This window comes from Bos javanicus, chromosome 6, assembly GCF_032452875.1.
Source record: "Bos javanicus breed banteng chromosome 6, ARS-OSU_banteng_1.0, whole genome shotgun sequence".
Classification (NCBI taxonomy): domain Eukaryota; kingdom Metazoa; phylum Chordata; class Mammalia; order Artiodactyla; family Bovidae; genus Bos; species Bos javanicus.
In genome coordinates, this window is record NC_083873.1 from 84002688 (window position 1) to 84019867 (window position 17180).

General features: G+C 37.5%; 1 protein-coding gene across 1 annotated transcript in view; it reads right to left on the reverse strand.

The window, feature by feature from the left end:
* The window catches only part of LOC133249610 (transmembrane protease serine 11G-like), a 40044-nt gene extending 26517 nt beyond the window's left edge, over positions 1–13527 (reverse strand). Inside the window, exon 1 of the mRNA XM_061420331.1 lies at positions 13442–13527. Coding sequence (XP_061276315.1) covers positions 13442–13452 — 11 coding nt within the window. The 5' untranslated portion in view covers positions 13453–13527. The remainder of the gene's footprint in view (positions 1–13441) is intronic.
* Positions 13528–17180: the final 3653 nt, after the last annotated feature.

Sequence of the window (17180 nt, forward strand, 5' to 3'; positions counted from 1 at the left end):
GGAGACTAGCAAAGCCCCGATTTTCCCCGCGGAGAGTTCCAGCAGATAGAATCATTCTATCTGGGTTGAGGAAGGACTTTAGAGCCTTCAAGAGAAATCATAGGATTCAGAAGTAGACATTATGTGGTGAACACATTTTGATGCTCACATGGTGAGCATCCATGAGGAAAGAATTACTGGGCAAAAATAATAGGTATGGGAAAATTCAAGGCAAAATAATACAGATGAATCATCTAGCTGGGGTTTTAATTCATCACCTGAGGAAGACGGAATAACTCTGGAAGAAAGTTGTTATGCAAATATCCTTAGGTGCTGGTGTTATTACTCATAATAACAGTGGCTGAACAATGATAATCATCATCATTTCAATTGTACCACCAGACATTATGAGACTTTCATTAAATCTATAATGTGGATAGACTTATTCAAAGTTGTGTAAAAGATTAAGTGATTTGTGCTTTCTTTTATGCTTCGTGTTCTGACAAGCTGTGTGTATTATTTACATAACCCCACATAATGCAAATAAGAAAGATATAATGTTTCATGATAAAAAGTTGATGGATGTCATAATTAAAATGTGATTAAAATAATTAGTGTTTTAGTTGATAAGAGTTCAAAAGGAAATAAACAAGGTCAGAGAGTGTTACTCTTCAGAGCTCTGCTCATTAATGCAAATTTACATGGTGAATCTCTATGAGAAGCTGTTCTTTGAAGGGAATTTTAGAACACTGAGGTCATTAAAGCCTGATGAAAACCAAAAAGAGGGCATATGCCATTGACCTGGGCTGTTGAAGAAGATAGCTGGAGCAGTACTTCCCACCCACTTTGGCTTCAATTTTTCCTGATTTCCTACTAATGTTTTCAATTAAGCATCATTTATCTTTAATCATGTCTCTTCCTACTGATATTTACCAACAAATTTTGACTTCCACAAGGACTCAGGCCTTCTCTGAACATTGAAACATGTCCTAATGTGTTAGCTACAAATCCTTCCTAACGAAAGAGTTCGGTCGCTATATCTGAGCATTGGGAGATAGTTATTTGAAAAAATAAAGTTTAAAACATGAAAAGACAATTAACTGAGGACTTTCTTGAGTCAGAAAGAATTACTGAAGGAACTGTTTGATACTGATGTAGAGGTCTCATGAATGCCAAATTGGAGGGATGGTGAGAGGCAGGCAACTGGCAGCTTCAGTGAACAATAGCTTTCAGGAGCTTTTATATTTAATGAAAACACCCTTCTGAGCTTTTGAACTTTTTGGTGTCTTCCTTCCTTCTTCTTTCTTTTTGTCTCTTTCCTTCCTTTATTTCTTTAACAGCTTTCTTGAGATGTAATTCACATACCATACAGTTCACTCACTTAAAGTATGCAATTCAGTTGTTCTCAGTGTGTTCACAAAAGTTGTGCAACCATCATCACAATCAATTTTCAAACATTTCATCACCCCAAACAGAAACTCCATACCCATTAATAGTCATTCTCTGTTTTCCCCTAGCCCTTCACTGTAGACAACCACTAATCTACTTTCTGTCTCTGTGGATTTGTTTATTAAGGATATTTCATATAAATAAAATCATATAAATAAATAAATAAAATAAAATATGAAGTGATTGCTATCTGTCTTCTTTCACTTAATATAGTATTTTCAAAATTCATCAGTGTGGTAGCATGTATCACCTCCATATGGTTTTCCATAATGAAAGGTAAAGCTTCATTTCTTTTTATTGTAAAATAATATTCCATTTTATGGATATACTATGATTTATTTATGTATTCATCAGCTGATGGGCATTTGAATTGTTTCTACTTTTGGCTATTATAAATAGTGGTTCTGTGAACATTAATGTTCAAAGTTTGTATGTACGTGTTTTCATTTCTATGCATACATATCAAAGAGTTGAATATGGTCATGTGCTAAATCTATGTTTAACATTTAGAGGAACTGCTAAACTTTTCCAAAGTGTCTATGCATTTTACATTCCCACTGACAATCTAAAAATATTATAATTTCTCCACATCTTCAACTAATCTTTTTTTCTTTGCTGTGCTGTAGTGGTTTTTGAGCTTCCCTGGTGGCTCAGATGGTAAAGAATCCACCTTCAATGCCGGAGGCCTGGGTTCGATCCCTAGGTTGGGAAGAGCCCCTGGAGAAGAGCATGGCAACCCACTCCTGTATTCTTGTTTGGAGAAGACATAGACAGAGCCATAGGCAGAGGAGCCTGGAGGGCCACAGTTCATGAGGTCACAGACGGTCAGACACAACTGAGTGACTAAGCACAGCACAGCACAGTGGTTTTTGTCTTTTCTATCTTCTCGTTTCTTCTGACTCATTCTTATTATATCACTCTTTTTCCACTTGAGTCTGTTCATTTCTTATTCCCATCACCTTTTACTTCCTTTTACCTTTTAATCAAATAAAGAAAGCAAATATATGTATTAACAATATTATTTGCAGTTTTCTAGATTACCCATTCTCTGAAACCTGAAATCACAGACATCTTCCTCTCAACAACTCCTTTACCTCATCAGTCACTGCTGAGTTATCTTTCTTATTTGTCTTTTTTCCCATTTGCTTAATACCATCCAACCTTAGGCATTCATTATGTCTTATCTGAACAAGCAGACTGGCCATTAATAGATCTCTTTATCTCCAGATGATTTCCTATCAAATATTTACATTGTACAGTGTACCAGTGAGAACTATATTCTAAATATATAGCTCTATTAATGTGATACCCTTGTATAAAAACTCTCAGATGTTTATCATTACATAGACTGTACTCTTTAGATTAATATTCATTCATTCATTCAAGAAATACTTAAACAAGCCAAAGAGTAAGATTCAGCTCATGAAAGTTAAACACACTGATGAATAAAGAGTGACTGGAAGCCAGGGGGAGAGGGTATATAATGAATCATCCCCAAAGAGAAGCCCTTTGAGCTAAGTGGTAAATAGTGAGGAAACATCTAGAAGAACTGGGCAAAGAGCAACCCAGTGGTAACAAGTTCCTAGAGCTGGAACAGGAGTGAGTTTGTTGAGTCCCAGGAAGAAATGAACATAATGTGTTGGATCACAGTGGGCCCAGGGAAATGTAGAAAAGGTTCAGCTAGAGAGACAAGCGAGGACCAAATCATGGGGTCCCTGAAGCCCATGGCAAGGTGTTATTAATTCTGAGGGTCTATAGGAACCCAGTGGGCAGTAATATGGGAGGGATGTTGATATACTTTACATTTTGTTTAAAAAAATGTCTTTCGTTTGCTGTGTCTAATTCACTTTTGGGTTCTTAATGTATGGCACTTCCCTTCACACGTGCTATTCTCTTTCTTACAGCCACCCACCCCTGTTCCACTCACAGCACCGCTCTACCTAAAATGTCTCTCTCCCTCTGTGTTTCTAACCTCCTTTTCTCCAGTGGCTGACATTTCCATTTGTTTATTTCTTTTTCAATTTTTAAAAAAGATATTTTGATGACCAATTTTAAAGTTTTTATTTAATTTGTTACAATATTACTTCTTCTTTTTTTTTGGCCCCAAGGTATGTGCAATCTTAGCTCCCTGACCAGGGATTGACCCCACAGCCCCTGCATTGGAAGCTGAAGTCTTAATCACTGAGCCTCCTGGGAAATCCCTGGTGTTTCCATTTCTGAAAACCTTTCAGTGTGCTGCTCTAAAGCCTTCTCTAAGGGCCAAAACCATTGATCTATTCACAGCTATCCCACTCCAGTTAACAGCTACCTTGACGCTGCCTATCCTGCTTTGTTGCTGTCTATTTTGTTATAGTGATCATGTCCTATTTTATATTCTGGCTGTTTGTGCCAGTGACGTTGTCCTTCTCTTTACCTTAGCTGCCCACCTTCATACTCAAACTCTATATCTTGTCATTACCAAAAGCTTCTATTTCTCCATAAACTAAATGTTAATTTAGTCATCAAACTCTTCAATTGTCATGACATATCCTTCTAGTTTACTGCCTTAGTACCCTGACTTCAATCCTACTGAGATTTATAAGCCACAGAACCTACCATCTTTTCACTGTCACTCTCCTGTTGACATTGGTCTCTAACCTACCATAAATCTTATTGTTGCTGTTTAGTCACTAAGTTGTGTCCAACTCTTTGTGACCACGTGGACTGCAGCACACCAGGCTTTCCTGTCCTTCACTGTCTCCTGGAGTTTGCTCAGATCATTTCCATTGAGTTGGTGATGCTATCTAAACCATCTCATCCTCTGCCACCCTATTCTCCTTTTGCTTTTGGTCTTTCCCAGCATCAGGGTCTTTTCCAATGAGTCAGCTCTTAACATCAGGGGGCCAAAGTATTGCAGCTTCAGACATCAGTCCTTCCAGTGAATATTGAGAGTTGATCTCCTTGTTGTCCAAGGGACTCTCAAGAGTCTTCTCCAGCACCACAATTTGAAGGCATCAATTCTTTGGCACCCTACTCCTGCCTGGAAAATCCCATGGACGGAGGAGCCTGGCAGGCTGCAGTCTGTGGGGTCGCTAAGAGTCAGACAAGACTGAACGACTTCACTTTCACTTTTCACTTTCATGCATTGGAGAAGGAAATGGCAACCCACTCCAGTGTTCTTGCCTGGAGAATCCCAGGGACAGGGGAGCCTGGTGGGCTGCTGTCTATGGGGTCGCACAGAGTCGGACACGACTGAAGTGACTTAGCAGCAGTTAGCAGCCTTCTTTATGGTCAAACTCCTATATCCATCTAAACCAAAGCCTTTGACTGTGTGGATCACAATAACTGTGGAAAATTCTGAAAGAGATGGGAATACCAGACCACCTGACCTGCCTCTCGAGAAATCTGTATGCAGGTCAGGAAGCAACAGTTAGAACTGGACATGGAACAACAGACTGATTCCAAGTAGGAAAAGGAGTACGTCAAGGCTGTATATTGTCACCCTGCTTATTTAGCTTATATGCAGAGTACATTGTGAGAAATGCTGGGCTGGAGGAAGCACAAGCTGGAATCAAGATTGCCGGGAGAAATATCAATAACCTCAGATATGCAGATGGCACCACCCTTAAGGCAGAAAATGAAGAAGAACTAAAGAGCCTCTTGATGAAAGTGAAAGAGGAGAGTGAAAAAGTTGGCTTAAAGCTCAACATTCAGAAAACTAAGATCATGGCATCTCGTCCCATCACTTCATGGCAAATAGATGGGGAAATAGTGGCTGACTATTTTTCTGGGCTCCAAAATCACTGCAGATGGTGACTGCAGCCATGAAATTTAAAGACGCTTACTCCTTGAAAGGAAGTTATAACCAACCTAGACAGCATATTAAAAAGCAGAGACATTACCTTGTCAACGAAGGTCCATCTTGTCAAGGCTACAGTTTTTCCAGTGGTCATGTATGGATGTGAGAGTTGGACTGTAAAGAAAGCTGAGCACTGAAGAATTGATGCTTTTGAACTGTGGTGTTGGAGAAGACTCTTAAGAGTCCCTTGGACTGCAAGGAGATCCAACCAGTCCATCCTAAAGGAGACCAGTCCTGGGTGTTCATTGGAAGGACTGATGTTGAAGCTGAAACTCCAATACTTTGGACACCTGATGCGAAGAACTGACTCATTTGAAAAGACCTTGATGCTGGGAAAGATTGAGGGCAGGAGGAGAAGGGGACGACAGAGGATTAGACAGCTGAATTGCATCACCAACTCAATGGACGTGAGTTTGGGTGGACTCTGGGAGTTGGTGATGGACAGGAAGGCCTGGCGTGCTGCGGTTCCTGGGGTCGCAAAGAGTCGGACATGACTGAGCGACTGTACTGAACTTACTGAACTCACATCCATACATGACCACTGGAAAAACCATAGTTTCTTGACTATGCAGATTTTTTTTGGTAAGGTGATATTCCTGCTTTTTAATATGCTATCTAGATTCGTCAGAACTTTCCTTCCAAGGAGCAAACGTCTTTTAATTTCATGGCTGCAGTCACCACCCACAGTGATTTTGGAGCTCAAGAAAAGAAAATCTGTCATTGTTTCCACTTTTTCCCCTTCTCTTTTCTGTTAAGTGATGGGACAAGATGCCATAGTCTTAGATTTTTGAACGTTGAGTTTTAAGTCAGGTTTTTCACTCTCCTCTTTCACCCTCATCTAGAGACTCTTTAGTTCCTCTTCACTCTCTAATGAAAACATGTGTGATATGATAATAAAGGATAAAAGATATTCAAGGAGAGATTGATCCAAATTGTCCAGTGTGGTTAGGAAATCAAACTTGATAAAAGTTTAGAATAACTAGTGGATTAGATAATAGTGGATCATGGTGACCACAACAGGTGAAGGAACAGAGTAGCAAACCAAAGTTACAACCCAAATGTCAAGGGTTTGAGGAATAACTGGAAGAAACGAGATGAAACAGTGGATATCAACAATTTTTTTATGAGTTGAATTATAGATTAGAAGAGAGAGAAGTTATGGGGTTGATGGAAGATTTTTTTTTTCTTAAGAATATGTAAGTTTTGAGTATACTTGAAAAGTGAAAGTCAAAATATTAATTGCTTAGTCACGTCCAACTCTTTGGGATCACATAGATTGTAGCCCATCAGGCTCTTCTGTCCATGCAATTTTCCAGGCAACTGGAGTGGGTAGCCATTCTCTTCCCCAGGGGATCTTCAGGACACAGGGATCAGACTCAGGTCTCCTGAATTACAAGCATATTCTTTATCATCTGAGCCACCAGGGAATTTGTAGAGAAGCTGAAGTTTGGAGGAGGACTGAGTTGAGAGCACAGCTGAAGGATCATGAATTCTAAACTATTAAGTTCACACATATAAAATTGCCATTTGTGTAGGACAAAACTGGTGATACGTTGACAGCTTCATATGGTTCAATCTAATAGATTGGAGAACTTGAATAAACTGCAGCATCCTCTTGAGAGTATGAATGGATATAGGTAGGTTTGTTGGTTTGAGGTAAGGAAGCCGAAGGAATTCTCGTCTAACTGATCATCAAAATATATCTTAGAAACATGAGAGGACAGGTGGTGAGAAATGGCAGTTTGAGGAGGCTAGAGAAATTGAAAATACTAATTATAGAAAATGAGAGCATAGAATAAGGGGATGTAATGATTAGGGCTGAGGGCTCAGATGAACAGGCACGTCATACACGCTTGTTGCATTCCCAGAGTTCTGTCTTGGCAGAGGTGAACCATTGTTCAGAGGTACATTCTCTCTAGAATTTATCCAGGTATAAATGATGAAGGAAAATATGCAGCAAGAGAATTTAGTGGAGTTTGAGACATTGAAAAATTTGTTCCATTGATGAATTTAAGGATCACAAGAGAAACCAAGAGGAGTGTATGTATGTGTGTGTGGTATATGTTTGGTGGAGGTGGAAAGCTGAAGGATAGGAAGAATTCATAGACTGGAAAAACCAATGAATAATAATTTTTAAAAAGTGGATGACTTATACATTAGAAGTAACTGAGACTGTAAGAAGGAAGGTTAAGATAGTGATAGCTGTCCAAAAGTATGATTCAGAGAGTCATGACAAAGTCTAGGGTGTGGGATGAGAGTAATATTTGAAGAGAAGGTTGTAGTGATGAGACAAGGAAATGAATGAGTAGGATTTCAAGGTCAATCAGCATGAGCACTGAGGCTACTTAGGGTAAATGTAGGACTTGGAGTAAAGAATGATATAGGGAAGCAAGTGTCAGCCTTTAATACATAAAAGGCATTATCATGGGTCCATGAGGACAAAGATGAGGAAGGAAAAGGGTAGAGCAGAACTGTGTGAGCCTCAAAGGAATAAGGAGGTTTACAGGGATGTGGAAAGGAATGATCTGAGGTGGCATTAAAAAGTGAGGACAAGGCAAAATCTTCAATAATAAGCTCTTACTTGAGAGGGCTGTAAACAATGCTGTGTTCTGAGGAACGATTATATTTCAGTTTTACAGGGACATAGGCAATATTCAGAGAAAAAAATTATTTGGGACATGGAGTAATTTGGTAATTATGGGATGGTACTCCAGAAATTGTGCAAGTGCAGAAAATAACTTATTCTAAGGAAATAATTTTGAATGCATGCAAAAATTAGCCAGAGGGTTGTTCATTATTGTGGTGTTTCTTATAAAATGGGTATCAATTATTCCAAGATTAAAAACGTTTTAAACAGAAGAGTTTTAAATTATGGATAATCTATCATGATATTTTCCTGTAAAAAATACATGATAGATAAAATAGATATGTTTGTATCTTAACTCTTATTTTTAAAAATATATATTATAAAAAAGACAATACATATATATATATATATATATTATATGTGTCTATGTTCTGGTAAAGTTTTAAGTGCATTTTTGAACTAGAAGCATCAGAGATATTAATTATTCATTTTGGGGGCCATCAGTCATCTCACCTTTTTGATATCTATTCCTAGTACTCCACTGATAATGCTGAACTCCTAGGACATAAGGTACTATTACCGAAGCTGAGGAAAGACTCTCATTTAAAAGCAAGTTTGGTTTTTAAATTAAAATCATTAGTCTCTGATTTCTACATTGATATGTTTTCACTTGACAGAGTTCTTTTATGCCTATTGGTATAAAACATAAACCTCATTTAAACAATCATTGTGGGACATAAAATTCACTGATGGATGTGGGTGTTGCTACGTGAAAAGAGATTCTAGGTGGCTGCCAGAAGTAGGGGTGGGGATGGGTGAAATGGGTGAAGGGGATCAAAAGGTACAAACTTTTATAAAATAAATGTTATGAGGATGTAATGTACAGCATAATTAATAATAACATATTTTGTATCTGAAAATTACTGAAGTACACCTTAAAAGTTTTCATCACAAGAAAAAAAATTTAACTATGTATGATGACAGATGTTAACTAAACATTGTGGTGATCATTGTGGTGATCATTGTGGTGGTCACTGTGGTGGTCACAAGATATATTAATACTAATATTACATCATTACGTCATACACCTGAAACTGTAAGGTTATATGTCAACTGTATCTTAATTTTTTTTAAAAATGGAAAGAGACTGCAATATTTCTGTGTGGGGTAAAGAATAATGTAATATTACTCAGAACTTCACTGTAAGAATGCAATAATCCAGGGAATCTAGTTCATAGATATTCATTTTCAGGAAAGAAAAAAGGACTAAATATTAGAAATATATTTATGCCTCTCTCTCTCTCTCTCTATATATATATATATATATACATACATACATACATGGGGCTTCCCTGGTAGAGACACTGTTTCAATTCCTGGATTGAGAAGATCCCTTGGAGAATGGATAGGCTACCCACTCCAGTATTCATGGGCTTCCCTGGTAGCTCAGTGGTAAAGGATCTGCCTGCAATGCCAGAGACCTTGGTTCAATCCCTGGGTTGGGAAGATTCCCTGGAGGAGGGCATGGTAACCCACCCCAGTATTCTTGCCTGGAGAATCCCCAGAGAGAGGAGCCTGGCCGGCTTCAGTTCATGGGGTCATGGAGTCGGACACAACTGAGCAACTAAGCACAGCACGTGTGTTACTATATCTAAATACAGAATGGCTCACTAGACAAGTAAACAAAATATTTCTCTATAGAAAGGAGTCTTTAAAAATAGTATGAAATCTAACTACGTGGATATTAAGATAACAGAGAATATTCAAACAACCAGTAGTTGATGAGTTGTTAGTTGGAAATTGGTCCCAAATAAATTTGAAGAATGAATAGTGGTTCAACTAACATGTCTCAAGCATTCTACTTGGTATTGGCATGCACAATGAGGAATAAGATATGTTTTCTCCATATTGGCCATGGGTGACAAAAACGAATTACTAAATGTTTGAATATTCCAAATGGAAAAAATCCTCTGAGACTTAATTACTCTGGGGCGTGGATCATCAATGGAAAGAGTAGAGACAGCTTTTCAACAACACCTCTTCCAACTCTTTCCAGCACCCTATCCTTTACTACTCCTGTGAGGCACAAAGCCAAAGAAAGCCAAGGCTAAAATGGCAAAAATACGTAAAGTAGGCATACGACTTATCTGAATAGTGGATGGGACTGTCAAGGTTTTAAGAATTTTGGTCCTGGAGGTGAAAAATTTGAAAACCTTGAGAATGGACAGTAATAACAATGGAGAGATCTAAATGGTTTGTTAGTCTGTTAACCAGATGTAGGTCTCTTGCTTTTCTCTGATTTTTACTTCAGTCTATTTTTTTTTTTTTGTCTCTTTATGTTACTTTCATTTCTCTCCTTACCTTTCTGGTAGATTTCATTTTCCATTAACCAGCTGTAACATTTAACCAGAATTGAAATTTACATAAATCCTAAAAGAAGCTGAATTAAAACTGTAGGTTTAACTCTTAGAGGAAAACATAGCCAGAACACTCAATGACACACTCAATGACACAAACCAAGCAAGATCCTCTATGACCCACCTCTTAGAGTAAAGGAAATAAAATAAAAAGTAAACAAGTGGGAGCTGATTAAAAGCTTTTGCACAGCAAAGGAAACTATAAGTAAGGTGAAAAGACAACCCTCAGAATGGGAGAAAATAATAACAAATGAAACAACTGACAAAGGATTAATTTCCAAAATATACAAGCAGCTCATACAACTCAATACCAGAAAAACAAACAACCCAATTAAAAAGTGGGAAAAAGACCTAAACAGACATTTCTCTAAAGAAGACATACAGATGGCTAACAAACACATGAAAAGATGCTCAACATCACTCATTATTAGAGAAATGCAAATGAAAACTACAATGATATATCACTTTACATTAGTTAGAATGGCCATCATCAAAAAGTCTACAAAAAATAAATGCTGGAGAGGGTGTGCACTGTTGGTGGGAATGTAAACTGATACAGCCACTATGGAAGATAGTATGGCAATTCCTTAAAAAACTAGGAATAAAACCACCATATGACCCAGCAATCCCACTCCTAGGCATATACCCTGAGGAAACCAAAATTGAAAAACACACATGTATCCAATTTTTCATTGCAGAACTATTTACAATGGCTAGAATATGGAAGCAACCTAGATGTCCATCAACAGATGAATGGATACAGAACTTGTGGTACATATACACCATGAAGCATTACTCAGCCATAAAAAGGAAAACATTTGAGTCAGTTCTAATGAGGTGGATGAACCTAGAGCCTGTTATACAAAGTGAAGTAAGTCAGAAAGAGAAAGATATATATTGTATACTAACAAATATGTACAAAACCTAGAAAAATGGTACTGAAGAATTTATTTTCAGGGCAGCAATGGAGAAACAGAAGTAGAGAACAGACTTACGGACATGGGGAGAGGGGAGGAGAGGGTGAGATGTATGGAAAGAGTAACATGGAAAATTACATTGCCATATATAAAATAGTCAATGGGCATTTACTGTATGTCTCAGGAAAGTCAAACAGGGGCTCTGTATCAACCTAGAGGGGTGGGATGGGGAGGGAGATGGGAGGGAGGTTCAAAAGGGAGGGGATATATGTATACCTATGGCTGATTCATGTTGAGGTGTGACAGAAAACAACAAAATACTGTAAAGCGATTATCCTTCAATTAAAAAATAAGTAAAAATTTAAAAACTTTATGTTTATTTATTCCCATCTTTTCAATATCACAGAGAAGGCAATGGCACCCCACTCCAGTACTGTTGCCTGGAAAATCCCATGGATGGAGGAGCCTGTTAGGCTGCAATCCATGGGGTCGCTAAGAGTCAGACACTACTGAGCAACTTCACTTTCACTTTTCCCTTTCATGCATCGGAGAAGGAAATGGCAACCCACTCCAGTGTTCTTGCCTGGAGAATCCCAGGGACGGGGGAGCCTGGTGGGCTGCCATCTATGGGGTTGCACAGAGTCAGACACGACTGAAGTGACTTAGCATAGCATTTCAATATCAAAAAATGGTGACTGGTACATAGCAAATAGGTCTTGCATAAATACATGACAGTTAAATATACTGAAGGGCAAAAAATAATTTGATTAATTGAATTATCATTATTAGTATAAAATCATCATATTTCCCCTACAGATTAGAAATACTTTGAAGTAAAAATAAAAATACTGGTAATAGTATCATCATTATGTTTCTATTACTGTCCATTTGAAAAGAAAATTGCTAGCGTGTGCCTGTTCTAGAAATAAGGTCAAGTGTGAAAAGTTTTTTGGTTTTTTTTTAACCACTTAAACCTTAATTTGTGTCTCTAAGGTGAGCAAGGAGAAAGGGGAACATTTTGAGTGATTGTAAAGAGTTTGTTGGGGGGGGATTGTGGTCCAGAAATCCATGTATTTTGAATTTTATAGACAATATTCTATTATTACCAATGAAGACAAGAGTGCAACTCCAGTTAAAAGTCATTAGAAAAGACATCTGTAATTCTTTTATTACCTTGAGCAGTTTGTACTTATTGACATCATATTTATGTAAGAAGAATTAATGTTCCAAATGAAACATTTGGAAAATGTAGAAAAATGAAGAATAGATAGGACAGGGAAATGGAGGTTAAAACATTTAAGCTTTATTTTCTGTAGATTTCCTTCCAAATCTATTAAAGAACAAAATCTTAGAATTATTTATTCACTTCTCACTATTTTTTGCTTTTCACTTTTTATAGTCATATGTATAAATTATTCTTATATTGTTATTTAATTTTTTATTTTAAAAGAAAGAATTTATCAAAGGACATTAAAGTTCTTATTTGCTTTTTGAAGTTTTAATAATAATTATCATTTTCAGAAGAAGGGCTATAACATGATACTTCCTATATGACTTATATGAAGAAGAAAATGGCAACCCATTCCAGTACTCCTTCCTGGAAAATTCCATGGATGGAGAAGCCTGGTAGGCTACAGTCCAAGGTGTTGCAAAGAGCTGGACATACTGAGTGACTTCACTTTATTTCTTTCTATAGTTCCTTTTGGAGAAGGAAATAGCAACCCACTCCAGTACTCCTGCCTGGAAAATCCCATGGACAGAGGGGCCTAGTGGGCTACAGTCTATGGGGTTGCAAAGAGTCAGACACTACTAAGCAACTAACACACACACACATACGACTTATATACTTCTTCTATTTTCAGTGTATCTATTAAATGCATAATTTAGAAAGATCACAAACAGCATTCTAAGCTGGGATGAGAAAACACTTTATTACTTACTCTATCTTTCCATGCTGAAAACGTACACAATTTTACCTCAGGCTCTGTGTTTTTCCTCCCTTTCTCTGTTATTATGTCATTTTCACATTAAATTTAAATTTCCCAATTAAAATCCTACATGTGGAATTTTCAGATTAAAAAAAAAATTGTTAGCATGGTTTCCTGAAATAAAGAGTTTTAATATTACTATGTTACTATTTTCTCCAATAGTAGAGGAAAAAAAAACTATTAAATTCACAAATCAGAATAATTCCTGAATTGGAAGCCACAAATATGAAATATATCTTTTAAACATGAAATAAAATTAAACTTACTGATACATCATCCACTGTCAAGAATGCAAACTCTTCCACCTCTGTGCTGCTTTGTGATTTCTCGTCAAATGAGTAGCACTCTGGGCATTCTTTCAGCTGACTAAAGAAAGAATACTTAAAGGATTTAAAATAAACTAGTTGAACAAGTTGGGATGGGTAAACTTTAACCAATAGTGTGACTTGAGGTGAAGAATCCCTTGATAACCTTTGTCATAGCAAGTAAGAATTTCCTGGTTCTGGCTAATTAAATGAGAAAATATTGTGTTCAAAACCTAAGCAACACCCTTAATACTTGGAGCAGTTTTGTGTTTGTCTTTCAAGAGATGGTACTCTTTGTTCTGAGTCAGGACAGTCTGGTCTTCAGGCCCTGCCCTTTTCCCTTTTAGAGACAGGTGTGAAACACGATCAGATTAACCTTTGAGCAAGATCAACCTTTTTCATAAAAGGTTGGATAGTTGTTCACTTGATTTTGTTAGTGCAATAGTCTGAGACATGTCTGGATCTGGCCCAGTAATTCTTTGGTGTCTGCTTAAAGAGAGATCTAACTTTAAGATGGGAAAGTGAAAATATATTGATGTTTGTGCCAATTGCCATTTTCAAGGGCTCTCCCAATTCATCTTGTGATTTTCTTTGTAGCTAAAATAGCACCTGGGCTTCCTAGATAGCTCAGTGGTAAAGAAACTGCCTGAAATGCAGGAGATGTGGGTTTGATCCTTTGGTCAAGAAGACCTTCTATTCTACCCACTCCAGTATTCTTGCCTGGAAAATCTCCCGGACAGAGAAGCCTGGTGGACTACAGTCCATGGTGTCACAAAAGGGTCAGTCACGGCTAAACAACAACATCAGCACCTACATTCTGACTTAGAGCTTTGTTTTCTGTAGATCAGATCCTTTTTTTCCCCACTGTGTCTTTGCCCATATGCCTAAAATATTGTTTCCCCTCTTTGTAGTATAGTTCTCAGCTAAAAACCCACCTCACTGTAAGATTCAAGTCATTTAATTAGAATCTGACTACACAGGGTCCCTAGACTTTGAGAGCCTGTGTTCCCCCCAGGATGTTTTCCTCTAATTTCCTCTAAATAGCCCTTGACCCATGTTTTCCCCTCAAGCAGGCATCTAGTTTTAGTTTTGATTATTTTCAAAATATTCCTTCTGCTAGATAATGAAAGATTTGAGGACAGAAATTGTGATGGCTATGAATGAATGGAATTTTCAGCACTTCTGCAAACACTTTGATATTCAACATTTACTCAATCTTTCTTTTAGTCGATTTGAAAATCAACATTTGAATTCATATTTCAAGTTCCTTTTTGCTTTGAAAAGTTTTTGGCAAAGCAGGCACATATAATTGCAATGAACAAATGAACATATTGGCTAATAAATTAAAAATTCTTGCCTTTGTCCACTTTTTGTTCATGTATAACAAATTGCTACAAATGTAACCACTTAAAACAATAGCCATTTATTATCTGTTTTTCACTCTGTTGGACAGAGGTCCAGGTGAGTTCATTGTTGTTCCCTGCTTAGTGTTTAAAGACTAAAAGCATGGTGAGGGCTCTGCTGGGCTCCTATCTGGAGGCTGTGGTAAAGAATCACTTGCTGGCTCATTTAGTCTGATGGTAGAATTAAGTTCATTGCAGAAGGACTAAGGTCCTGGTTTCTTTGCTGCCTGTCAGCTTGGGCTGCCTTCAGTTTCTAGAGGCTATCTGCATCCCTTGATAAATGGTCCCCTCTGTCTGCAAGCCAGCAGTGGTGCATCTTCTCACACTTGGAATCTGTTTGATTTTTCTGCTGTTCAGAAGAGAACATTCTCTATTTCTAAGGAAATCTGCTTCTAAAGGCTTGGACTTCAACCCACCTGGAAAAATCTCCTTCTCTTATTAACTCAAAGTCAAGAGATTAGTAATATGAATCATATCTACAAAATGCCTTTTGCCAAGTGATGTACCATAAGCACCCCACTCCAGTACTCTTGTCTGGAAAATCCCATGGATGGAGGAGCTTGGTAGGCTGTAGTCCATGAGGTCGTTAAGAGTTGGACATGACTGAGTGACTTCACTTTCACTTTTCACTTTTATGTATTGGAGAAGGAAATGGCAACCCACTCCAGTATTCTTGCCTGGAGAATCCCAGGGATGGGGAAGCCTGGTGGGCTGCCATCTATGGGGTTCCACAGAGTCGGACACAACTGAAGCGACTTAGCAGCAGCAGCAGCAGTAGCATAAGCATGGCTATGATATCTCACTGTATTTGCAGTAAGATTAGGGCAGAAGATCTTGGAGGACTATTTTAGAATCCTGCCTAGCACAATAATATAAAAAAAGCATTGTTTTCTATCTTTTAAACTATATGTTTAACAATAGTAGATATTTAGTAAAAATTTAACATTCACATACTCTAAGGGTATGGTCAGTTGGTATATCCCTTTCAAGAATGCAAACTTGCTGAAGTGATGAGGAAGAAAGAAATTCTATGCAAAGGGAATCATGTGTGCATGTGACATTATAGTGTGTTCACAGCACTAAAATACCTTTAAAAAAATGAAAATTAAGGGTAGGAGCAAAAGGAAAGAGCCAAGATGAGAGATTAAAATGGAAAATAGGAAGAGGATAATCATTAAATTTTTGTATGTCTCGAAACTATATTTTGTCTTTACCCTATAGGTTAAAGGCTCTTTACTTCTTTTTTTGTGCCATATCCATTGTCATCTTTGGCTCTCTGGTCAAGACTATGGACCCCTTCTCATAATAATGTTTTTAGATGCATAAGATAAAATACATAGGGTTATATAAAAAACAGTATAGAGCAATGTAGTTATCAAAATCTTTTTTTATTTTTATTTTTTTTTTAATTTTATTTTAATTTTTTTTAATACCAAAACCATTTTGTATTGGGGTATAGCCAATTAACAATGTTGTGATAGTTTCAGGTGAACAGAGAAGGGCCTCAGCCATACCTATATATGTGTCCATTACAATTTTTAATATAAGTAAATATGCTTCTGTTTTAAAATGTTAGATAATGGGATATAGCAATGAGTCTAATAAAATAATTTCAAAGCTGTAATGAGTATAAATATATTTTGATGCATATCTAACAACTATGAAATGAAATGAAAATATCTATGATTTCTCTTGGTGAAAAAGTCACTGATACAGCTTATGTTACAGGGTTGTTGAGGGTTTCTTTTTGTTTGTTTGTTTTTTTGGCCTATTTTGTAATGGGAAGAAATAGTAAGCTTCTGTTAAAAGTTAATAAATATAAAGATGATTTTAGAAGTAAAAAGATGGAGGAGGTGTAGGTGGATGTGGAGTACATCTCTCTCCATGGATACATAAGGAATACACCTTCAGACACAGAAGTGCATGCAGAACACCAGCTGACAGCGGACAAGAATACCTGACCAGTGGAAAAGAATATATAGAACCATGAAAAACTCAGTAGGACGAAGGCATTAGGGGAAAAAGCAGGAGTGTTAGTAGGACAGGACCTGCCCTTGGTGGGTGGGGAAACTGAAGCAGCGGTCTGATCCCCACATTGGGGCAATTGTCTGAGTCAGAGGAGAAACATTTAAGGCTGAGAGTGAAACAGCTAATCTGAGGCAGCCTAAATGGAGTGAGAATCAGACAGTCCTTGCCATAGTCATATATATCCTGGACAGGAATGCTGGTCCCCTGGAAGGCACAGTGGCTGGGGCCTGGAGTTTAGGGATTGTGAAGCAATCCCAGGGCGAGGGCTG